We start from the raw sequence: 23,131 nt of genomic DNA, 5'->3' as shown, positions 1-23,131 counted from the left end.
AGCTTGAGATGAAACGGATACCGCTCGCTGTGAGCGAGCCGGATGGGAGAATACTACCCGCTCTCAGAACCAATCAGGTCGCAGGATTTGTAGAAGACCGCCAGCTCACGAACTGAGAAAAAAAAATAAATGCATTTATTATATAGATATTGATGAAATGCCAGGATTTTTCCTTTTATCAATAAATCATATCTTCATTGTGCGCAGTGAAGATACTATTTTTATCTTTCACGAGTGAGGATATTGGTATCGCCATGGTTACTGTTAGGGACACCGGCCAGAAGGCCTAATTTTTATCAAATTGATTATTGATTAGTTTACTAATTTTAGAAGGATCCTAGATACGAACATAGATACAAAGCGTCGATAATGTTTAAACGAATCCATGGTGCACTACCTAGCTATTTAAACGAGCATATTTCGATCAACAACTCAAGACATTCAAGAACTACGCGCTATTCAAACTTTAATGTACTGTGCCCCAGATATAACAGGGAAACTGAAGGTGGGCGCACCTTTCTCGTCACCGGAACCAAAATTTGGAACGAGTTACCACTACGCATACGGATGGCGGACAGCATAAGGTGCTTCAAGCACAATATGTGGACTAATATTTTTTCGCAGCAACAATTTTTAAGTCATTTTTGTGTATAGTTTCCTTTTTTTCATTCTTACTAGTTATATTGTATATGTTCATGCATTTTATTAGTTTCTTTACTTATCTTGTAATTATATTATATTATATTAGTTTCTATTTTCATATTGTATTATACTCGTTTTTATATTGTAATTATCTCTGAGTGAGGGCCACAAGTTTATTAGCTATGCTATTATGTGTTACCCTCGTAAAATAAAGTCTTTATTATTATTATTATTATACAACGTTTATCTGTTTTTCTGTATTTCTATTGGTTTTGTAATCGGGCCTTTCAGCGTCGCCACGCGCATATAAAAGGCAAGTTTAGCGTCCCTTTAATCAGTTCTCCGTAAGTTTTGAGTGGTCTTGGTGAACTTTCTCCCTTTCGTTTACTGAAACCTTTGGCACAAGTGATACCGATATGTGAGTACCTTAGTAACTATTTTTTTCCAGTCTAGTTTTTTTCAGTGTTGGGTGACAATATACGAGCAGATATTTACGGTTGTCCTCGATTGATTTAAGATTTAAAGGCCAAAATTGTACCAAATGCAAGTGAACGGCCACCATTTAGATAAGAACAATAGGCTGCTAACCAGCTACCAAATTAAAATTCTTGTAATATTTATATCGAAACTTTTGTACTGTTTTATTTGTATTGTTCTTTGTCATTTTAATTTGTTATCGGTGTTAATTAAGGCCCAGTTTTTTACACGCGATTCTTTGATTATGTATTCCGCGACTTTTCATGAGATTGATAGAACTTCGTTGTATTGTTGTTTCAGTTTAGGATTGATGGATAGATTGATTGTGATTTTCATCGTTGATTGTGGTTAGTGGTCGATTGACTTGAGAATCTAGATTTTTTTGGTCGCCGCAAACGTTAGTTACGCTTTTGCTGTTATCAAATTTTTCTCTTCTTCATCAGAATTTTGACTTTTTGGAACAGAAAATATAATTATTATTGTCTTTATTTCTCCTTTATAACTTTATATCCGAGTTTCATAACATTTTTTATGACAGGCATTTTGCGATAGGTGACCGCTTTAAATGCACTATTTTGATATTTCGAAAATGAATTTAAAAAAGTTGTGTTTTATGTAGAAATTTGATCAGTATCTATAAAATAAGCAGAACATTACATGGTCGCTTTGGGATACGAATTTTATTTTCTCGTGCTGAAAGTATATCTCTCACGACTGAGCGAAGCGAATGAGTGACAGATAGACTTACAGCACGAGAAGATAAAATTCGTATCCCAAAGCGACCACGTAATATCCTCTATGTATGAAATAAAATCTGTAAAATTAGATAATAGAAAAAACTATTTATTTCATAGTTTTAGTTGGGCGGCAATTCTTTTTCTTAAAAGGAAACAGCATTTCTAGGTCTCTTTCTCTTTCCACTTTGTTTAGGGAACCTTTCGAAAGCGATTTCGATTTGAGAAGATGTTTTAAAATAGTAACATGACTACCGTGACATCCAGTGACGTAACAAAAACCACAACGCGGTGCAAATATAAAGACATTTCGCTTTGAGGGGTAAACAGAGTATTCCTAGCTTCACTCGGAGAAGATCTGTACAACTTTTTGTTCTAAGAAAGTTGAAAAAGCTACAACATTAAAGTAAGGTAAGATGAAACAATCTGTAAGTACATGTACTCTTTTTGTTAATCTTGATCCAAAATCTGATTCGCGCCGATGGAGTAATATGTGTCTATCTGTGAACTTCCCTTAATCCATGAATTAAGTAAATTTCAAGACGTTAACGAAGGCAGAGATAGGATTTACGGTTAAACATATCAAGAAAAACAGAGAATTCATTTAAAATATATTCGATCCAAGGAGTTGGTGCCGTTTGATACGTAAACAACCTTCAGCGCCGCTACCAAGTTTACTTTCACTTTGATTTAGAGCTTGTACTCCAGCCGAAGATGTCTTCGAGTAGTGAATGAAACTCACTTCTTTTCGTTTCGTTCAAGGCCTTGAGACTGAGAAAAAGGTTGGTATTGATTGCTTGAAGAAAATTAAGGCCGCAGATATTTCCCCTGCAGAATCGAAACTACTGACATAACAAAGTAAGACCGGAAGTCGCACGGCTAATTTTAGATCTCGATACCACGAAAAAAAGATGAGTGATATTTACTTAATCAAGCAAAAAAAAAAAAAATTCACTTTCGTTTCTTTTCTTCTCCATGAAGCGTTGATTCTTCAATTTTCACATCTTATCAGTGTTCGTTATTCGTCGCTGAGAGAAGCTATTCAGTTATTCTGCATGATTAGTTCCGAATGCTAGCTTTTCTCTTCGAAGTTCAAGACATTTTACAGATGAATTATCTGTCAAAACAAAGAAATTATAATCTCTTTATCAAAAGTAAGGTGTGTCTATATGACACTCAGCATCCGTTCAACCCATAAGTTTCTGGGAATCGAGTATGGAATTTCCCTCGGAACAAAATACTTATTGTTGACTTCCACTAGGGTTCCCCATATTTTTTGATAGGCGTAATACACCCTATGCAGAACGAAAAGAGACTGGGAGCGTTTAACTTGAAAACGAGGCTAGTTGGGCCAAGTAAATAAAAATGGCGGCCTGATGTGAAGAGCGCCAGTTTTTGAAAATGCCGCAAAACTGTTGCGTGCCAAACTGTACCAAAAAGAAGTACAGAACCGAAAGTGGAGAGAAAATTTCTTACTTCAAATTTCCGGACGACACTATCCTCAAAAAGCGTTGGCTCCATGCCATTCGTCGAGACGAAGGAAAAGAGTTTACAGTCAGCGAACACACGAAGATCTGTTCTCGTCATTTTAAGCCCGAGGACTTGGTTAAACCAAATGTCGAGTGTCTGTGCCTTTTTATGTAACATTCAGGACCCTCTCATTTCCGCTTAACACTGAGTTTGACAGAGCTCTGAGGTACACTACAGAACTTCAGTCAATTTAATAAATGTAAACTTGATGATATCTCTCAGGTTAACTATTTTCTAAACCAACTAAAACTAAGGATGTGATTCGCTTGCTTTCAGTCCCAAACAATTTAAGATGTAAGTTTTACATGTAGTTCCAAAGATCTTAAAATCAAATAATAAAGAGGTACTAAACTTACAAAAGCTTTATCCTCAAAGCTATCTTATTATGCAGACCATGTTGGTTTAAACATATCCAGTTAGGTATGAGACACAGTTCTCTTTACTCATGACAAGATTAGATTGTGGTAGTTAACCCTTCTAATGGTTACTGAACTCTACAGAGGCTGGTGCTATAAAATGTTCAAAATAGCTTTTCTTTAGGTCTTCATTCAATACTTCCCAGAATTGAGGATCAATTATGATCCTCTCTATACTTATGCCTTTGTTAGTATAGATAACAAAGTCACACCAACTTGCTCCTGTAATACCTAGTTGACTCTGTATCTGGAAGTAGTACTGATGCCCCCTTTTCAGCCTTGGCTTTCCATTTACATTTTCTGCGAAGAAACTTTCATCTGCACATGCTTGTAAGGGACTACCATGAAATTTTGTGTAAGGACATTTAACCTCTACCAACCCAAAAGGCTTGCTACAGCCTCGGTCAATGACCTTGCCATCTGGTGATGCTGCTAAAAAGGGAGGGGCGATACTGACAACAAGACCACTTTTGAACACTGAAACTGGTTTCCTTGTTGAAAACATATATTTTTTATACTCCTTTAAGGCTACAGGCTCGAAGGTTTTCCCATGTGCAGTTTGTTTGGTAGTAAATGGTTGGGGATGAAGCAAATTGTTTACTAGAGTGTCATGATTCCTTTGCCTTTTTACAATTGTGTGGAAATTAGATGCTGTATACCGAAATTTTCTTTCTGCCTGCCATTCTTCTGATGCTACTTGTTCAATTGTTTTCTTGTCGATGGCATTAAGCTTTACCTCATCAACAATCAAATGTCCCAGGAGTGCTTCCTGGCTGCTTCTTAAATCATCTGGCTTTTCATATGGGTCAGATTGTTGCAAAGGAAATGGAGGATATACAGAAATAGCATTTTGTTCATTATGACAGTCCACTCTTGGCATTGAGTCAGTATTACAGAAAACTTGAAAATTACACTCTGTGAACTGTAACTGGTAACTTGCATAGGAGCCACTTGGACATTTTCCAAATTTTGTTTCCTGTAAGTTGGTACAACCAGTAGGCATAATTTGAGACAGGGCAAACTTAGGGTTGATCTTTTGAAGTTTGTCTTTTAACAAAGCCTCATCAGATGCCTGTGTACCCAAATTTTTCTTAGCTTCATACAACAAGCACCTTACTCCACTATTAGGGTTATATTCTGCGTCTAAATTCACCTTTTTTACCTCAAGTTCCATGACAGGTTGGGGCTTGATTTTATCCCCTCTTACAGGCCTGTGCCATAGTTGTAAACTTGAAGTGCATGCCTTAGCTTGTGTCATATCAAAGTCATTTTCCAAGTCCTTGATATCTTGACAACAACACAAGCTGAACTTACAGAGTTTCATCATAACAGCCAGCACATGATTGCAAAAACCAACAGTTCCTGCTACACATGTACATGAGGCATATTTAACAGCTCCAGTTACTAAACAAAGTGAAACTTGAAACTATGGTAACACAAGCATTTAAAAAAGAAATAATGGTCGTCTCTTGCGCAAGTTAAGTCCTTCAGATATTCATCAACAAGAAATGTTTTTGCTTTTTTCATGCTTGTTGGAACCGCATGGTTCTGTTTATTTTTGTCCAAGTTTTTTCCAGATTTAGAAATATGTAAATCCATCTCTGCCCTTGTGAATAATGGCATGCGTTGCAAATTTGTAGACCATCCAGCTGAAGGAAATTTAACAGTTCTTTCCTCAGGCATCGCATCACTTTGAGCGAGTTGTTCTTGTCTCTTCTTCCGACGCGTGTATAACAGATTTTTATCGGGATCCACAACATCTTTATCACGACCAGACGCAACATATTCAAGAACTCTTTAAAATGAAAAGTTGAAAAACTATTAATCATTTCATCAACATTTCATTTAGAAAAGTAATTCCTAAAATCCTTTGATCTTCTTGTACGATATTAAAATCTGTTTAATTCTAAGAAGTATCACGCACGACAGACAAATACTGTACTTGCCTTTTCGCCAATTGTGTCTTTGTTTTTAACCCCTTTGTTGGATCGCCACGACATTTTAACCAAAAACGAAGTTCATCTGATTTTAGAGCAGTCGGATTTCTTCCTTGAAGCGATGCTCCTGAGATATCTTCCTCCGTAAGAATCTGAGAAAGACGGCTACTTACAGAGTCATGAGCGGCCATATTTTTAACACGAGCTAACAAGGCCCAACTAACCTCGTTTTCACGTTTATCGCTCCCAGTCTCTTCTCGTTATGCATAGGGTGTATGGCAGCATCTGAAATAAAACTACCTGAAAATCGAAAGCCAGGCTTTGATAGTTTTAGCAACCAAGGACACAATAAAGGTTAAGATTTTTTTGTTTGAATTTCATGATGTGATTTCCACTAGCGAATTTGGTGATATTGTTTTCATCGCTTGTGTTTCCTAGTTTCCAGGGCGAAATGTTCGTGGAAATCATACTTACTAAATAATAATTTCCTTCTTTGCAGGATGTCCTCAAACAATCTTTTGGATGTGGCTGTAGAGGAACGAAAGGAAGTGCGCGAGAATGCTGTAACTTTCGTTTTTAAAAAGGAAGATCATGCGAAGATTCTTCTACACAACCTTTGCGACATGCAGGCCGGAGATGGGGGAATCTTAACCGACGTGATCCTCACCTCCAGAAGGAAAGACTCCGAAGAAAAGTTACATTCTCCTCTTCTTGCTGCAAGCAGCCCAAAAGTCAAAGGTCTTCTTATGGCAAGGAGTGCCAAAGATTCCACAAGGGCTATTGCGCTTGAGGGATTGACTAAAAAAACTCTCTGTTGTCTCAGAAAATTCATCTATAAATGTGAGTTTACGATAGATGAGGACACTCTACAAGACCTCCACAACTTTGCTGTCCAGTTTGAAATCGATTCCCTCGCAGCGAAATGTGAAGAATTAGAGGATCGTCAGGGAAGGATAAGGGTGGCACCTGATGATCACGAGGATGTGCTTTCAGAGCTATTCCATATGTTCTTGGGGAAAGAACTAATCACAACGATAGTAGAAGACCATCAGGGAAAGATACAGTTAGAAGCACATGGCCCTCTCATCGCGGCTGCGTCACCAGCCCTTCAAGAAATCATGTTGCAAGGTTGTATGTCTCGAAGAAGACGCCCAATTCGTCTGGGTATCCATGCTAATGCTCTTCGCGAATTTATCGGTTACCTCTACTCGGCCAAAGTGACTCTGCAACGGGAAAATGCTGTGGGTCTTCTCAGAGCTGCATGCAATTATCAAATACCTGCACTTGCTAAAGTCTGCTGCGAATGGCTGATTGCCAAACTGGAGGCTTATGATGTGGTGGGTATCCTGTGCTTGGTTCGCGAATTAGATTCAGAGTACACTGCAGATCTTGAAAAAAGAGCAAGGATACTTATCATCAGCAATTTCAGTTCGTTCAGTACTGAAGACGGAATCGATAAACTCGGCCACGAAGATCTGATGGAAATAATCCAGGATGACAACCTGGAAATTGAAGATGAGAAAGATGTCTATCATGCTGTCATAAAATGGTTGGAGTTTGACGAAAAGAATCGTCTTCCTCATCTGAGCAGGTTGCTGGCCTATGTTCGCTTGGAGCAGACCAGCGTTGAATTCTTGGCCTCCATCCAACAAGATCCAAGAATCGGAAGCTCCCCTGAATGCCTTGAAGTGATCGAGGAGGCCCGACAGAGGCTGGCGGATCAGGGCTACTCCATGTCTCACTCCAGAAGTTACGATGATGAAGGTTTTCAGGAGAACGAAGACTCAAATGATGGCGATTCCTGGCATGAGGGTTCGCGAGAAGAATTCCCAGCGGACCAAGAGGGCTTACCATCTGCATCTTACAACGGAGAAGACATCGGGGAAAGCAGATTGCGCGAAAGTGACCATCTTGACCACCGTCATGGATGTTACTCAGGTGACAGCTACTTGCCTGGCACCTTCCGGCCCAAAACTGGTAACGCGCGCGACGGTGGCCCACGTGAGGGAGATGAACATGACGACGGTTACTTGCTTGACCGTTATTTACGTGACAGTCGCCTGCACAACAGTTCCCTGCCTCAGAGTCACCTATGTGAAGGCAACCCACCCGATAGTTACTCGCATTGTTACGAGCGTGATGATAGTTCCCTGTTTGACAGCGACTTAAGTTACTTGCCTCGTGGTCGTGACAGCACTGATGCGTCTGACGACGAAGAGGCAAGTTGCCTGACGGGCCCTAAAAAGAAAGACGGCCAACCGGACTTGCGCTACAAGGAAAATCGAAGAATTTTCTGCAGAAGTGGAACTAACAAAGATGGTACCCCGGACATGAGGATGAGGGAGCATAGGAGAGAGTTTTCTGTTCCGGTTAACAAGAATGGAACACCTGACAAGCGATTTAAAATAAACAAGGGATTAGTTGGCACTGTGAGGCAAACATCACTGTCAACTTCAACCACCAGACCAGTAAAAGTTCACTCAGTGAAGAACGAAGGCACACCGGACATGAGGTCTAGAAACAACAGAACAGCACTGCGCGGCTCCTCCTGTGTTACAAGTCCTGCATGTTCAGAAGTTGGTAGCACGCTTTCCGGTCGAGCAAGCTCCTCTAGGGGGCCACCTTTGGCCGTGGGACCTCTGAAGAAAGACGGCACTCCAGACATGCGGTATACCGTGAACAAGCAGCGTTTTGGTGTTGCCTCCGCAGCCACAAGCGGCTCGCGGGGACCTCTTAAGAGGGATGGGACGCCGGACATGCGCTATGCAGTCAACAGACAGTCCCACCCCCCTCCGCAGCTTCAGCTTCAGGCACGTGGTCCACTGAAAAAGGATGGAACTCCTGATATGAGATACAAGGCCAATAGGCGATGATATGCGTGCATCTTAGGTTGCCAAATCTTTTGCAATTGTTTCCAAGTACAGTCGTACAAGCTTTCCACATGACAATCAAATATCTAGTCTTAAAGGAAAGTTCGTTTTTGTGAGTTATTACTGAAGTTTGTTAAGGCTTTGCTTGTAAGCGGCTACTTTGAATCTTAGCCTAAGTTAACGTTAAAAAAGTACAAAAGAATAGAGAAAAAGGAACGGTTCTTTCGCTGGTTTTTTCAACGTCGGAAAAGTGAAGGAAGGAATTACCGCATTTATTCCTAATTATTGTCTTTGTTAAGTGGCTCTAAATTAGTAGCAATTTACAAAAGTTTCGTCATATTCTTAAGAATAGCTTTTGGTAAATAATTAAAGCTTAAAAAGGATAGCTTAAGATGGTTTTAGAGTTTGGCGATGCGCGAAGCGGAAACGGAAGTGTGACAGCGGCAAATCGTTTTCGTGTTCCCAAAAGAACCAAAAAGGACTCCCAAAGGACAAGCCATTACTTGTCGCCTGAGGTGGGGAGAGTTGGTAGTAGCTTTTAAGGGTCACAGGGGTATGGAGGGGGGATAAGTCGTCTTCAGCAGATTTTAAAGAGGGGACCATAGAAAATTATCTGCTAATTGTAAACCAAAGAGGGATCAAAAGAATATTGCTGAGCCTTAGGAGTTCAAGTTATCCGATGCCACTTCGTTCAAACAACAACCTTTAAAGACAGTCTGCCATTTCACTATATTTTTCCCTGGTTAGTTTATCATTAACGCCCAAGTCGCAAATGGAAATCAGGTGCCCCAGGGGCCCGGGGCTGCAACCGCAGTCGCACCCAAGGCACTAGAACACCCGACTGGCCTGCCTAACCCAGCCACGAGCCCCCCGTGCCAAGCCCCGACTAGCACCCGTCACACTAGAGCCGGAAGGCTTAGTGGTAGAAAAATAAAGAAACAAATAAATAAGTGAACAAATGCGTAGCCAAATAAAACCCTAAACAAAAAGACGAATAGTCGAGGGGAGGGAGGGAACGTCGAGAAGCTATCCTCGGGGACGACAACGCCACGCTACAGTACAGCGAGCACAACGCAAGCACATGGGAGAGCAACGCATACATTGATAAGGATAACCGCTGGAGACGGCCTGCCCCCAAGCCACTGACAGCCACAATGTTGCTACAATGCTACAGAACGCATAAACGGTACGCCAGGAGAACGCTACCGACCAGATTAGCTCCTAATCGTTAACTATGTTAAATTCCACTTCACAATATTAAATTTTCCTTATCAATTTTGTTGGCTAGCAAATCTACAGACAGAACCGGTCATTGCTTCACTCCCTTTTATTTTAAGTCATTAACGCTAACTGATAATGTCACATGACAACTAACCAATAGTCCGTTACACACTAAAATTAGGACGTAGTTTGAAATTTCAGCAACAAAACACCTCCACGGCATAAAATGGTATTAGGCAATACATGAACCACTGCTCAGGAACACGGTTTTCCTTCCGATGTTTTTAACATGCACTGGCCCAGATTTTTGTTTGCTAATGTAACAGAACTTTTCTGCTATCCCTACCTAAGTTACAACTTATCACTCTAAAGACAAAATCATGTACTGAAGAAACATTACAAAGGTAATTCCCTTGTACACTACGTGATCAGTTAGTCTGTTGATGATAGCTTCACATAATACCTACATAGCGAGCTGCTAGGGTACTATCTCCTTCCAGTTACATTTAACCGTGAGGTGTTTCATTTCTTCAGAAAAAAGGAACATACCACAATTATTGTAAATTTATGCCAGACTGACTAATTTAGCTAGAAGAGAAGAGTTCCTCGCAGAACGTCTTGTAGTCGTAAGCTCCCGGAACTTCTCGGCCCTTGTCGTCGACGTACGGATTCATTCGATCAATACAGAAGTCGGCCTGCTCCTTGGTGAGAGACTGAAACGAGAGACAAGGAAATCAAGACTGAATGCGAATAGAGAAGCCTTGTCCAGTTGTGTAGCTTTGAGGGAACTATAAGGACCTACTTAGCAATAAATCGAGTCCTTCTCCGGGACGTGAAAATTGCTCAACAGACAGAAGCTACAAAATAATGGTTTTCGTGGGAAGTCAAGCAAGTTTCAAAGAAGACTCATTCTCCCGTCCGTCCCATAGGTTTAAATTTGAGGTGTAGAGGTTACCTGATAGAGCTCAGCTTCAGTAACATAGAGACGTTTGCCACCATCAGTGAGCGCCTTAAAGGCGTTGATGACTTCCTGGCTTGAGCCGACATTTTCTGTCTCACGGCTGATCATGAAGGCCATGTACTCTCCCATCGAAACCACACCGTCACTACGAACAATTGAAAGCGAGAGACAATCAGCCAGTGACACAAGAATAAACAAAGAAAAAAATTAACTATGCCCTTTCAACTAAAAGTGCGGTTGCTTTAAAACAAAGCGATAACATATTCGCACTAACTTCACCAGAACAACAACTTTACCACTTATCAATACAAAAATATTTTTTTTTGTTATAGTCTTGAAAACCTTTAGTGCGTGGTACTCTGATAAAGAGCTATTGGGTAGTACTTTCGAGCGGTGCTGTTTCTTATCCTTTCTAAAGGTTTGTCTCAAGCTGAAACCCATGAGTGTGAACAAGTCAATGAGCGGTAACCTACTGCCAGTGTTGCCGAAGCAATTCAGTGGGGCACCAGGCCTCTTACCCGTTGGGATCCACCGTTCGGAGGATGCTTTGGAACTCGGGATCTTCTTCACCTTCCTCCACAATGGACAGATCGTAGCCAAGAGAACGCAGGCACGACTTGAATTCTTGATGATCCAGGTAACCAGTCTTGTCCTTGTCAAAGTGCCTGTTGAAGAGATAGAGGTAGAGTGCAAGAAAATTTGAATACGGCTCGAGGTACAGCCTTACAGCCAACAAAAATTAAAAACTCATTCACAGCCATAAATTTGGTTTAACTAAAAGTTAAAGTTGATTTTAAAAAATCGATATGGTGACAGTACCAAAAAAGAAGTGGCGAGTGTAATCTCTAGGAACAATCTAGAGTTCTAAGGGGCCATTTACTTGACAAAATACAACGTTCAACGCAAGCAACTGGCCTGAAAGACATTAAAAATACTTGGTAGACTTCCACAGCCTTCTATCGTTCGTGTTTCGTAGTAAAAAGAAACTTACTTGAACATGATGGTGAATTCTTTGAGTGTATCTTCGGAAACGCCAGTGGTATTGCGGGCCTGGATCTGTTGTTCCAGATTGTGTTTCATGCGCATGGCAAGTTGATCCAGCTGATCCCACTGCTGAGCAAGGTCCACTGTACTGTGCTCAGTATACCTTACATGCCAAACAAAACACTTGTTAACACACGAGTCCAAGAATAAATATCAAGCATCCAGTACGTGAACATCTCTAACATGTAATGTTACTTTACACTACATTGCGTGCATTTTTTCCATATAAAGCACATTTCTGGGCGTTCATCTACAAATAACTCAACTAACTTGTTGTCTAGGATAAGAGCCTCTTCCATTTGAGCCCCAAGATCCTCCAGGATCCTAAGGTCCTCTTTCCTGTCTGCTATCTCAGCACTCTTCTTCTTAACCTCGGCCAGTTGATCTTCAAGGTCCCCTTGACCGTCGACCATTGCAACCCTGTAAAGAAAAGAAACATTGAGTGTGATACAACGTTAACACTTTCTTTTTGCTAAACTTGCTTCTTTACTGTTCTTCCATAGCAAACATGTTCATCGTACCTTGTATCTGAGAGCCAAGCGTGGAAAGAGTTGGCAGCCTGTGCAAATTCCTGTCTGAGGTTGTCGTTGTACTCTTGGCGCTGGGCTTCTTTACGCAAATCATCCTCGCGTTCCTAAAACACAACGAAGATACGTTGGGTTAAATTCGTACTTAATCTTTCCTTTCATTCCCAAGGCAAGGTACTCCCATACAAGCCTCCTTTCAATGTATTCGACAACGAAGACTCTCCCAAGCAAGATTTACGTATTAGAAGAGAATTGCTAAAGTAAGACTGAGAAGTAATAGGCAATTTTTTAAACACTTCACCCCAAATGCGTGAAAGTTTTATAATCATTCGGAGCCATCAGCGGAGAGGTACTAAATCACTTCTCAGTCATTTGCATGAAAAGCATTTTATGCTGTAGTTTGGTGGAGAAAAATAAAGTAAACGAAATAGAATTTATAAACCTCGATGATCTTCTGTAGATTCTCCCAGGTGTCTTCCAATGCTTCCATAGTAAACCAAGTGTAACTAAAAGGGATGAAAAGACCCTGTTACTACCATCTTAAATGAATCAAAAGGTTGCTAAAGATCTATGGGCCGCTTCTTTAGCGCCTAAGTGTAGCCGTTGATAAGCAAAACCCTACTCTAAACCGTCTTCATCTGAGCAGATGTCCTTTCACGAACAGTGGCAAGAAGGCTTCTAGTATGACACGCATTTTTTAGCTCTTGCGTGAACAAGTAATAAGGTGACTGGCATGCGTTCTGTTCATAAAAAATTGACTTAAAAGTAAAGAAATGCCACCACTAAGAGTCTAGGACAGGGTTTGCATTGAAAACCACTATCCTGGCAGTTAAATGTAAATGGGACAGAAGGGAAGTCAGGTGTAAGAGGCAGGAACGAAACCTGTCAAATGAAGATACGACAGTTATCTTTGCAATACACATAGGAAAACTTACGGGTTGATGGAGACATTATAGCTCTTGATCTGACGATCAAGCTTCCTCAACATCATGATGTCGTCTTCGGCTTGGTCCAGAGACGCGCGGAACTGGGTGTGGCCATCTTGCAAGGCCTGAAATTTCGAAAAAATAATAGTAAAATATTACATTTGTGATTGGTGTAAGCAACATGCCATTGCTTCAACTTAAGAAAGCGTCTAGCTCGAATCGAAGTCGCGAGTTTCGCCACTCGCATCTTCGGTCAGATCATCTATGCTCGATGTTCTGAGCAGCCAGATTCCCGACAGGGAAGATAAATAACAAAGTTTTCCTGCCTGTTCAGTGAGAATACTTACGCGTATCTCCTCAACAGAGTTACACCGCACTGGATCAGTCAGATCTTCCTCCGCATTCTCGAACCAACTGTTAAAAGCAGATGCTTTCTTCGCAAACAACAGGAACAAGTCCTCCACCTAAAAAAGAGACAGCTTTTAATAGTGATGCACTCTTGAGCAACATGGATGGTGCGGTGACCGAAACTACAACTTAACCAGCAAAACAGTGGACAAAAACAGACAAATACAGTACACACCTTCTTGTACTGATCCTGGGCATGCTGAAGTCGTTCTTTTCGAGTCCTGGAGTCTTCCAATAGCTGCTCCCACCTGAGAGTGTAAACAAAAAACACATTTTTAACTCTTATCTGGAGAGTCAATTTAACTCTTTGTAAGAGAAGCGGAAACAAGTTATGGGAGCGTTAAAAGTTTCTTCGATCTGGGAGCAACGTTAAAACAAGGAGGAAGCTTTGCCGCCCTGAAACGGCTGAGTTCGTCTTTTCTTAGTTGAGAGTAAACACTCACCTCCTAATAAGGTCATCATGACGCTTAATGATGGCAGGTGACTGCTCGTGTTGTGATTGGACAAGCTCATCTTTCAGCACAGTCACACGTGCAATGCCTTCGTTTTCAAACGCTTGGAGACCCGAATCAAAGGTTTCCTGGAACAGAAAACAGAGCACAGAGAAAATGTTATGGAAGTTTTATAGGCACTGCCAACTAGATTCACTTCATAAAGATTTAACTCTGAAAATCAAGGCCAACAAACAGTAGACCTGTACAATTAACTAGACTAACAAGTTGTCCTGTTGAATTTCATCTTGCACTTTACCTGTTTGGTGAAGAGAGTTTGAACTGAAGACAAATCGCGCCCCAGTTCATCAGATCGAGCAATTCCTTCTTTGTCGCCTAAAACAAAAGAATAGAGCAACTTACTTTGAAGCAAAAGGAATAAACAGAAAGAGAAAAATACAGCAATCACGCCGAGCTAAAAAAAAAAAAAAAAAAAGAAAAAACACCAAAACTTTTCGTTACCAATCCAGGATTCCACCACATCGGCCTTCCAGTTGAACTGCAGGAAAGCTGAGTTGTCGTTCAACTTGGACTTGCGATAGGAAGCCATTCTCTCCAACTCGGCAAGTTTACTCTAAATGAAGCAGAAAGCGAATAAAGTCGTTCAAAGCTGACAAAAAGCCAACATTACGATACGTTACCGAGAGGTCCATCAAATAAATGAGGAGAACAGAGAAACTCTACGAGTCTAGCTAAATCCAATCGTTTTTCTTTTATTGTAAATGGAAAACCTTATTCTGAATTCAACTATTAGGGAGGTTGTTTGGAGAGGAGCGTCGTGTTCGTGTTCGTGTTCGTGTTCGTGTTCACCATTCAGCTGCATGATCAACTAGTAACACCGTTACCTTAATGGATGCAATCCTGTGTTCAATTAACTCCGATTGGTGGTTTCCCTGTGGGAAAAAAAGAACAACCTGTCAGTTGGCCCGGTCGAGTTCTTAATAATGACAGAAAAAGTAGGATTCGAACATAAAAGAGGAAGTGGTTTGTTATAGTTAAATAATTTTAAATTCAATGAAGTTCACCTTTTCAATGAGCTTGTTGCCTGCCTCTTCAATGTCCTGAACTCTTTCCCGATGAACCTCCAGATCTGTCTCAAAAGCTTCGTGCTTCTTTAACAGACCCTAGTAAAGTGCCAACAGAAGACGAATCAGTTGTGTGACAGGGCATAGATGTAAGAATCATCTGCATCGAAGTTTGAACTTAAAAAAAATGTGAAGATCAACAAAAATCGTCCCCCTTTCTGGGGAGTGAAAGGGTCAAATCATTTATATTGTTTGACCTTAAAGCGCACCTAAACCCAACAATTTTTTTTCACTTAACGAAATAAGCTTATTTTTTGAAGTATTTCTGTGCACAGTCAAAATACGGAAAATCGGCCGCCATCTTGCCCCACGACCGAGATTAAAGAGGAATGGCTCTAGCGGGTAATGTGACGTCAAATCGAGAACACGAAAGTCTGCATTTCACACATTTTCACTTGTTTGGGAAGGTTGCCGTCGATATTGTCCGAAATATGCCGACTAGGTGTGTTGCATGAGGAATGTATGAAGCCCGATACCCTCTTGCAAATTTCGCACGTTGCTACATCCTTCTACAACACACTTAGTCGGCATATTTTCGGACAATATCGTCTACAACCTTCCCAAACAAGTGAAAATGTGTGAAATGTAGACTTTCGTGTTCTCGATTTGACGTCACATTACCCGCTAGAGCCATTCCTCTTTAAACCCGGTCGTGGGGCAAGACGGCGGCCGATTTTCCGTATTTTGGCTGGGCACAGAAAATTGAAGATTTGAGAAAATAAAAAAATTTCTGTACAGAAATACTCCAAAAAATACGCTTATTTCGGTAAGCGAAAAAAAATTGGAGTTTAAGTGCACTTTAAACCTAAGTTAAGAACATGCTATTAAACCAAAGAATCAGGGGGAGGGGGGAGGAGGGTCAAATGACTCACTTGGACTGCAGCCAGTGTATCACCATAGTCGTCACTTCCAACAAGAGTGTTCTTCTCATTGATCCACGATTCTTCTTCACCGACATTAGCGCTGAACTGTTGATATTCTAGAGACTCATCTAGCTTGTGCTGCCTGCAAAATAGTAGCACAGGCAACGGTCAAAACAAGACAGATTTATCAAGACAACAAAATCCATCTGCAAACTATATACCGTGTTACGCATGTAACTGAACACACCTCTGCTCTGCCAGGTTTTTCAGTTCGTCCCAGTTTTCCTGCAGCTGATCACAGCGAGCCTTGATTTCATCAGAGCTACTGTGTCCTTCGTCAATAAATTTACGGCCACACAGCAGTACAGCCTGTACAAACAAAAAGTTATTCGTTAGTGAACAAAACTTCTACACGGATTTTGAAACTTTTAAGAATTAAATCAAACGATAATGTAATTCTATAGTTTCGATTGGCTCCTCCACTATGGTTTATGAACCATTCTACCATAGGTAAGCCGCATCAGACTTGTTTATCGTAGAAGCACTTCACTGGCTATCGACCACTTCATATACGACGCTCCATTCGCCATTTGAATATACTAACAATAGGTAATATAAATTTTGATTTCTGACCTGTATTCTGGCCTCATGAGTGTTCAGTTCAGCTTCCAAACGCTGATGTTTCTTACGCAGGTTTTGCACTCCAGTCAAGTCCTTTCCATAATCCTCAGAGCTTGTCAATAGCTTTTTCTCCCTGATGAAACACACAGATAAAAACTTAGTGTTCACTCATTTGTAGAAAGCTCTTCACAGACTGGCCACTTACTTGACCCAGGACTCCTCGTCGTCCACATCTCGGTAAAACTGGTGCAAAGCGTTGGACTCGTCCAACATCTTGTGGCGATCCGCAGCCATGTCCTTTACTCTGTACAGCACAGAAAAGAAAACTTGATATATGAAATAAAATGTAAAAGAGTAGATAGGTACAATTAAAAATTTTAAATCAATGCTTCTCAAATAAAACAAATTGTCAATAATGTTCATCGAAAAAGGATGACTGCACTGGATGTAAACCATGCCAACAAACTTTTTGTGAAAAAGAACATTGGAACAACGCTTTCGTGAACGGCAAATTGTTGGCCGCTTTTCGGCCCTTGGCAAAATAATGTGAAAATGCACGTAAGAGCATGGTGTGAAAAGGAGAAATAAGAGAAATGAAACCTTTTTCTGTTTGATCAATTACAGGACAGGAGGGGAAGTGAAGGAAACCAGAGGTGAATTGGACCTTCCCATTTGCGGTAAACGTGGTTCGAAGTATATCTGATTCTGGTCTAGTAACGAGACCAGGGTTTCCGATGCGATTAGATACTTACTAGAGGTCTTTGTGTGTGGGTCAAAGTAGTCGTGTGGCTCATCTTGTTTGACTTACTTGATAACAGAATACTAACGAAAACACAATGATGGGCAAATGTTGACTCACTTGTCATAACGTTCGGCAATAATGCGGGATTTGTCTTGCAGAGAGTCTGCATCGAAATGGCCAACTTCAGCGAAGTGCTGGGTCTGGGCTTGCAGATCAGTAATACGATCCTGAAAAGTTAATTCATCAGATTACGTGTATCAACCTTCTTATTTTTTCTAATCTTCAATTCACGATGGCAAACGTGCCTTAAACAACATTGAACTACATGCAAACCTCATGAGCAGCAATATCTGCTTCAACAAGTTGATGCTTCTTGATCAGATTCTGGACACTGGCCAAGTCACGACCATAATCATCGTGAGACAGGGAAGCTTCAACCTACAATGAAACATCGCAAGGGAAATGGTAAGAACATCCCGAAATTTAACAACGCTTTATTTCTATGGGTATGAACCTGAACATAGCCGGAGTTCTATATATCCTTTACAACCTTTTATTTACATACTACTCCCACTCCCTTGTCGCCTACAAAACAAGCAACATTTAGTTTAATGGCAATTTTCCGGCGAGCGAGAGCAAACGCGAGGCGAGCGCAAGAGGGGAGTTAAGCGTTCTTCCACTCGCACGTTTGCGGCTACTCGACTGAAAAACGCAAAAAAAAACAAAAACAAAACAAAACAAAGACCGAAACAAAAAAGGTAGTCCTACAAGGGAAACTTAACTCGTGTTTATCATAGTTTAAAAACAATTGTCTACGTCATAATGTGAAGTGTATAGTAAGCTAGATACTGTACAGGGATCTCGGATGTTTTTTAGGCTCTCTGTTATCTTGCTCTTCAGAATGTGTTCCAAACAAGGCCTTGGATTCAGTGTAACATTATTCCAGAATGCATTGCGACGAAGACCGATTTTAGCCGAGTGCTGGTTAAGATTCGAGAGAAGATGACAACCTCAAAGATATATCGGTGTGCGTGTGTTCTTACCTCTCCCAACCAGAAATCCAGTTCCTTAACATTTGTATTAAACTGCTGTTGTTGATTAGATTCCTTCAGATGTTGACTCTTTTCATTTGACTTCTGCACCAGGTATTCCCACTGCTGCTGAAGTTTGGTGATTCTCTCTTTCACAATCTCCTCGCTTCCGGCACACTTGCGCTGCTCAATGAGACCTACATGAACAAAAAACACAAACAATTTGAAAATCACCTCCTTGAATTACTATGTTAACTTCCGAGCCATTTAGTTCAAAGCTCTTTCATCGCTGTTTACCTTCAGCTAGGTTGATGGTCTCCAAAACTCTCTCCTGATTGGCTGAGACTTCAGCTTCAAACGCCTGATGTTTTTGGAACTTGGACTGAAAATGAACAATATGTACAATTATCCTATTTGCAACAAACAAAATCCAATGACCCAACTGACACTTGATCGCGGACCCTTTTGAAGCATTAAACTGCGAGGATAATCGGTAAAACTCACGTTTAGCTGACGAACAATGGGAGACAAAACTCTAAGATATGTAAAAGATGAGACTGCCGAATCAGACAGTAAGAGGGGTCTAGAGGTCATAATAACTTGTATTTCTACAATATACTAACCTGGGACTCGAACTGTTTACCGCTGCGAAACGAGCGGCTGCCCCCGCGAGAATTATGTGTGAGGGGCCTGGCACTCATTTCCGAATTTCTGTAGACCACTCGCATGTCCACTTCGCTTGCCGGCTCGAAACCCGAACGCTTGGCCGCTCGTGTTGCAGCGGCAACGACAGCCTGCGCGTAGGCTAATACAACTATCGAAACTTCATCATGAGTTGACAGTGGACAAAAATACCTGTAAGTTGGTTGGATCCTTATAAGATTCATCTAGCACTGTCTGAAGCTTTTCACTGACCCATGCTTCAATGTCCTCAGCATCACGACTAAACTGCTGAATGGTTTTGGACTCACCCAGTTTTGATCGGCGCTCAACCAAGGCTGCCTTCAGAGTAGCCCACCTGTGACACAAAACAACAAAAGGATAAACAACTGTAACAGGGGAAAAGTGTACTTTGATCGTTAGTTTGAAAAATCTTACACAACAAATATCATGAATGAGGAAACTCAGTCATGCTCAAGAAGCAAATACCGAATTTCAAATTTCTAAGCAAATTTCTTCGCAGAGGTATTTTTAAAATAAATTGGACAAGAGCCTTTGTTTCATCGAACAATGAGAACATGAAAGTGAGTTACAAGTATCCCTCACTTAATTCATCGAAAATAACGCGAAAGCTGTCTGAAAAACAATCTTTAAATGGTGCTTTCCATGTAAAACGATGGTTACATGTCAGGCTCCACATTCGAATGAAAGTATTGAGATTAATGACCGTCTGATAACATTGTTATCTTTGTGTGAAGAAAACGTTGAAGTCACCTTGCTAAGACTGCCGCAATCCTCTCAGCAATAGCTGGAGAGTCATAATGACTGTTATCAATCAGCCGATCAGCATTGTCCTTCAGAGCACTGATTTTCACGTCCTGCACTGCAAGTGTCTTCGTGAAGTCTTCATGTTTCTTGATGAGAGCTTCAGCACCCTCCGCTGCTTCTCCCACATCTTCGCTCTGAATGATGGCCTCGCGTGTCGCCATCCACTGCTCCAGTTGTTCGGCATCTCGATTGAATAACTGTTAACATTAAACAATAAAGCCAGAAGTCTTTTGATGCAATAAAGCCTTAAATCACAGAGCACTTCACAATCGATTGTCGTAAAACCAGAACCAAAGAAGTCGCAATGACCAATCAGGGAAAAGGAAAATTTCACAAGGAACCGAACAGAACTCAACTACCCAAAAGCGGCCACAAGCACGGGATAATAAAACGCGACTAAATTCTCCATTCGCTTCGACGAAGGGCTAACGCTCGAAACGTCAGCTTTGAAATTCTTTAAGGTGGCCAATTTACATTATCAACTTAGCTGATAAACCATAATTACCTCGTTATACTTCCCCACCGACGCAGCACCACAGTTTCTTTAGAAACTTATCCCCTTTATTCAGGGTTTGTTTCACCTTTTCATTTGATTGGCTGAATCAGCGCGAACTTTGTGGACCAATTGCAAAGCGAAGTGAAAAAAACCAACACCACGCAGGATCACTTTCGCTAATCAGTTGAAACCTACTTCAATTTGGGACGACGAATTTCTCATCGTATCTGTGTTCATTGTCACACAGCAAAAGATGTAAAAAGTATAAATAATCAGTTGGTTCTGGCAACCATCACTTTAGGAGTGTACACAAACCTGCAACTCCAAACATTCATCAAGTCGCTGCTTTCGAGAAGCCCAAGCTCTGAAAAGGAATTGAGTTTCAAAAAAATTAAAAACTCGTCTAAAAATTTATAAAGGGGGAACAAACTAAAAGGTAAGAACTGATCGCGATCGCAGACTACAGAAAACAAGAATGTAAAATGAAGCTTTGGTTTGACAAAATAGACATATTTAAAAGAGAGCATTTTGCAGATCCCAGCGATATCATTCATCGTCGATTAGGATAAAGCTTTCACAGAAGGGAACAAATAGTTACTTTTCCAGTTCTTCTCGTTCTGTAGCCATGGTCTCCAGTTTTTCACGGATGTCGGGACTAGCATAATGTTCTTTGTCCAACAATTTCTTGCCGAAATCTTCAAACGACTGGAACTCACTGTCACGTGCGTCAATTTCTGCTCGGTGTTCCTGTAAAAAGCAAATCTCAGCAATATAATCACTCCACACAAGTATAGCAATGTTGCCAAGTTCAGAAATATCTAAGTTCGATAAGGTTGCCCCTTCAGGTGTATTCTGTCTGAATGGATTGTACCGGGAAAGACAACTTTAACTTCTTTAACGTGGTCGACTGGATACAAATTTCTCGAACTTAGGCTCAAAATATAATTGTGAAGTATTTACACCATACCTGATGCCTGTCCAGCAGAGCTTCAGCGCTGGCCACATCCTTTGCAAGTTCATCAGACGTTACCAGTGCCATGATACCGTTGATCCATGAAGTGAGATCTCTGAAATATGACAAGAAAAAATTACATGCTACCCAACACAAACATGTGTCTGTGCCAAAGACCTTACCCCAAATGGACAGAAAGAACAAATTGTGAGGATGTTCACTAAATGACATGCCCCAAATGACATGCCCCAAATGACATAGCCATTACTTACCTGAATTCGTTGAGGAAATGGAAGTAATCAGAGGAGTCACTGAGTTTGCCCCTTCTAGCAGCCGCCTTAAAATGTGCACGAATACAAAAAATATGTTACTATTCATTTTATAAACGAAAAGGTGATTCACCTTTAACCCTTGCTTAAAAACGAAAACGCGAAGTGCAACAGTGAGAATCAACTAAATTTTGATGACATTACAGGGAATTCTCGGAGTTTTCAAGAAATAATCCGTTTTGCAGGCTAAGACCCAGAATTTGCGGTCATATTTGGAGAGTGACGGTATCACAGGATAACTTCAGATGGAGCTATAAGAGTTTGTGTACCTGTTCTCTGAGATTAGCCCAAGCTTCTTCTAACTCGTGTCGCTTCCATTCAATGTCCTGTGCTGCATTAGGATGACTGGATGTTAACTTCGCAGCTTCCACGTTCAGTTCACGGACCTAATGACGACAGAAGATGTATTTCAGCAATGAAGTGATTAAGATCCAGATTTAGATCTTATGATCCATTTGATGGGAAATTTTCGTTAATACTTCAATTCAAATAGAAAGTGCCCCGAGAGACGAACTAGTTACCATACCTTCTCTTCCAATGCGGCCAAGTCTCTCTCCAAAACTTCGTGCTTTCTCTGCAAGGCTTGGACACTAGCCAAATCCCGCCCATAATCTGAGGTGGAAAGAGCAGTGTCTTTCTCTGAAATCCAAGCCTTGGTGTCATCAGCATCTCTGAATTATTGGAAAACAAAACTTATTATAAAGTGTACACCTTGATAAAAGAATCTCTTGGTAAACTGAAAACAAAAATCGTCAGCCCTCCCCTCCCTAAGTAACAAAGAATTGTAATGAACTTTATGTTGAGAAACTTTATCGTGACAACAAGAAATGTCTTCAATAATTAATACCGACCAGAATGTTAAAGCTATTCTCCAGTCCATTGGCCACTGATTGAACTGAGGTTCCAGGGTATTAAAGATAAGGTAATTGTATTTTGTGCTTTACACAATACCTGTGGAATTTCTGAATTTCCTGAGCATTGTCCAAGTTTTCCTTCCTCTGCTCTGACATGATCTTAAGATTGGTCCATTTCTGGTTCAGCCTCTGTTAAAGGCCATTAAAGAATAGGAGAAAATATTTATTCACCCAAAAGATTTATGGCAGTTAGCAACTTACAACTACTACGCCATGACGTTTTAAATCTAAGTTTTCCTCACGTTGCATTGAAGAAACAAAGGCACAGATGTTATCAACTTTGATGAATCACTAACAAGGATTTTTGTAGTAATCACAGTTACTGTTTCCACCTTTAGTTAAAAAATACGCTTCACATTGTAACAATCGATACGTATTACAATTTCTTAGGTGATACAGTGAACTCTGGCTTTTCAGACAATGACA

General features: G+C 40.7%; 3 protein-coding genes and 1 long non-coding RNA gene across 7 annotated transcripts in view; 2 read left to right on the top strand and 2 right to left on the bottom strand.

Moving 5' to 3' along the window:
* The first annotated feature begins 991 nt into the window (after positions 1 to 991).
* Positions 992 to 2,135, top strand: LOC148733726 (uncharacterized). Its single transcript, XR_016000296.1, has 3 exons — positions 992 to 1,060; positions 1,420 to 1,466; positions 2,050 to 2,135. It is a non-coding gene; the product is annotated as an uncharacterized LOC148733726 (long non-coding RNA).
* LOC111330048 (uncharacterized) lies at positions 2,126 to 8,742 on the top strand. Of its 4 annotated transcripts, XM_088757770.1 has the most exons (3): positions 2,140 to 2,264; positions 2,548 to 2,635; positions 6,236 to 8,742. In XM_088757770.1, exon 3 carries the CDS (start codon positions 6,237 to 6,239, stop codon positions 8,607 to 8,609), a length of 2,373 nt encoding a protein of 790 aa, XP_088613896.1. In that variant the 5' UTR covers positions 2,140 to 2,264; positions 2,548 to 2,635; position 6,236; the 3' UTR covers positions 8,610 to 8,742. The 4 variants fall into 4 exon arrangements, with proteins under 4 accessions (XP_088613895.1, XP_088613897.1, XP_088613896.1 ...); XM_088757769.1 differs by lacking the exon at positions 2,548 to 2,635 and having other exon boundaries at positions 2,126 to 2,264; XM_088757771.1 differs by lacking the exon at positions 2,548 to 2,635 and having other exon boundaries at positions 2,134 to 2,259.
* Positions 3,861 to 5,254, bottom strand: LOC148733725 (uncharacterized). Its single transcript, XM_088757775.1, has one exon. It carries the CDS (start codon positions 5,124 to 5,126, stop codon positions 3,861 to 3,863), a length of 1,266 nt encoding a protein of 421 aa, XP_088613901.1. The 5' UTR covers positions 5,127 to 5,254.
* A 1,173-nt stretch (positions 8,743 to 9,915) lies between the features above and the next one.
* The window catches only part of LOC111330052 (spectrin alpha chain, non-erythrocytic 1), a 32,217-nt gene continuing 19,001 nt past the window's right edge, over positions 9,916 to 23,131 (bottom strand). Inside the window, exons 30-61 of the mRNA XM_088757767.1 lie at positions 22,743 to 22,834; positions 22,318 to 22,462; positions 22,061 to 22,177; positions 21,735 to 21,799; positions 21,478 to 21,577; positions 21,109 to 21,257; positions 20,826 to 20,874; positions 19,961 to 20,211; positions 19,382 to 19,544; positions 18,824 to 18,908; positions 18,539 to 18,723; positions 17,829 to 17,933; positions 17,613 to 17,722; positions 16,959 to 17,057; positions 16,766 to 16,886; positions 16,380 to 16,501; positions 16,142 to 16,274; positions 15,210 to 15,308; positions 15,030 to 15,077; positions 14,647 to 14,758; positions 14,444 to 14,520; positions 14,137 to 14,273; positions 13,869 to 13,941; positions 13,633 to 13,749; positions 13,295 to 13,410; positions 12,802 to 12,865; positions 12,354 to 12,466; positions 12,103 to 12,252; positions 11,780 to 11,935; positions 11,307 to 11,453; positions 10,783 to 10,933; positions 9,916 to 10,540 (exon numbers count right to left, since the gene is read on the bottom strand). Of these exons, the coding sequence (XP_088613893.1) occupies positions 10,412 to 10,540; positions 10,783 to 10,933; positions 11,307 to 11,453; positions 11,780 to 11,935; positions 12,103 to 12,252; positions 12,354 to 12,466; positions 12,802 to 12,865; positions 13,295 to 13,410; positions 13,633 to 13,749; positions 13,869 to 13,941; positions 14,137 to 14,273; positions 14,444 to 14,520; positions 14,647 to 14,758; positions 15,030 to 15,077; positions 15,210 to 15,308; positions 16,142 to 16,274; positions 16,380 to 16,501; positions 16,766 to 16,886; positions 16,959 to 17,057; positions 17,613 to 17,722; positions 17,829 to 17,933; positions 18,539 to 18,723; positions 18,824 to 18,908; positions 19,382 to 19,544; positions 19,961 to 20,211; positions 20,826 to 20,874; positions 21,109 to 21,257; positions 21,478 to 21,577; positions 21,735 to 21,799; positions 22,061 to 22,177; positions 22,318 to 22,462; positions 22,743 to 22,834 (3,780 nt within the window). The 3' untranslated portion in view covers positions 9,916 to 10,411. The remainder of the gene's footprint in view (positions 10,541 to 10,782; positions 10,934 to 11,306; positions 11,454 to 11,779; positions 11,936 to 12,102; positions 12,253 to 12,353; positions 12,467 to 12,801; positions 12,866 to 13,294; positions 13,411 to 13,632; positions 13,750 to 13,868; positions 13,942 to 14,136; positions 14,274 to 14,443; positions 14,521 to 14,646; positions 14,759 to 15,029; positions 15,078 to 15,209; positions 15,309 to 16,141; positions 16,275 to 16,379; positions 16,502 to 16,765; positions 16,887 to 16,958; positions 17,058 to 17,612; positions 17,723 to 17,828; positions 17,934 to 18,538; positions 18,724 to 18,823; positions 18,909 to 19,381; positions 19,545 to 19,960; positions 20,212 to 20,825; positions 20,875 to 21,108; positions 21,258 to 21,477; positions 21,578 to 21,734; positions 21,800 to 22,060; positions 22,178 to 22,317; positions 22,463 to 22,742; positions 22,835 to 23,131) is intronic.

This window comes from Stylophora pistillata, chromosome 4, assembly GCF_964205215.1.
Source record: "Stylophora pistillata chromosome 4, jaStyPist1.2, whole genome shotgun sequence".
Lineage (NCBI taxonomy): Eukaryota > Metazoa > Cnidaria > Anthozoa > Scleractinia > Pocilloporidae > Stylophora > Stylophora pistillata.
The sequence above is the reverse complement of the archived record's forward strand: the minus strand, read 5'-3'. Positions and strand labels throughout refer to the sequence as shown.

Bases quoted from the DNA above. Each gene is read 5' to 3' on its own strand.
- LOC148733725 (XM_088757775.1), bottom strand. From the start codon at position 5,126: ATGATGAAACTCTGTAAGTTCAGCTTGTGTTGTTGTCAAGATATCAAG.
- LOC111330048 (XM_088757769.1), top strand. From the start codon at position 6,237: ATGTCCTCAAACAATCTTTTGGATGTGGCTGTAGAGGAACGAAAGGAA.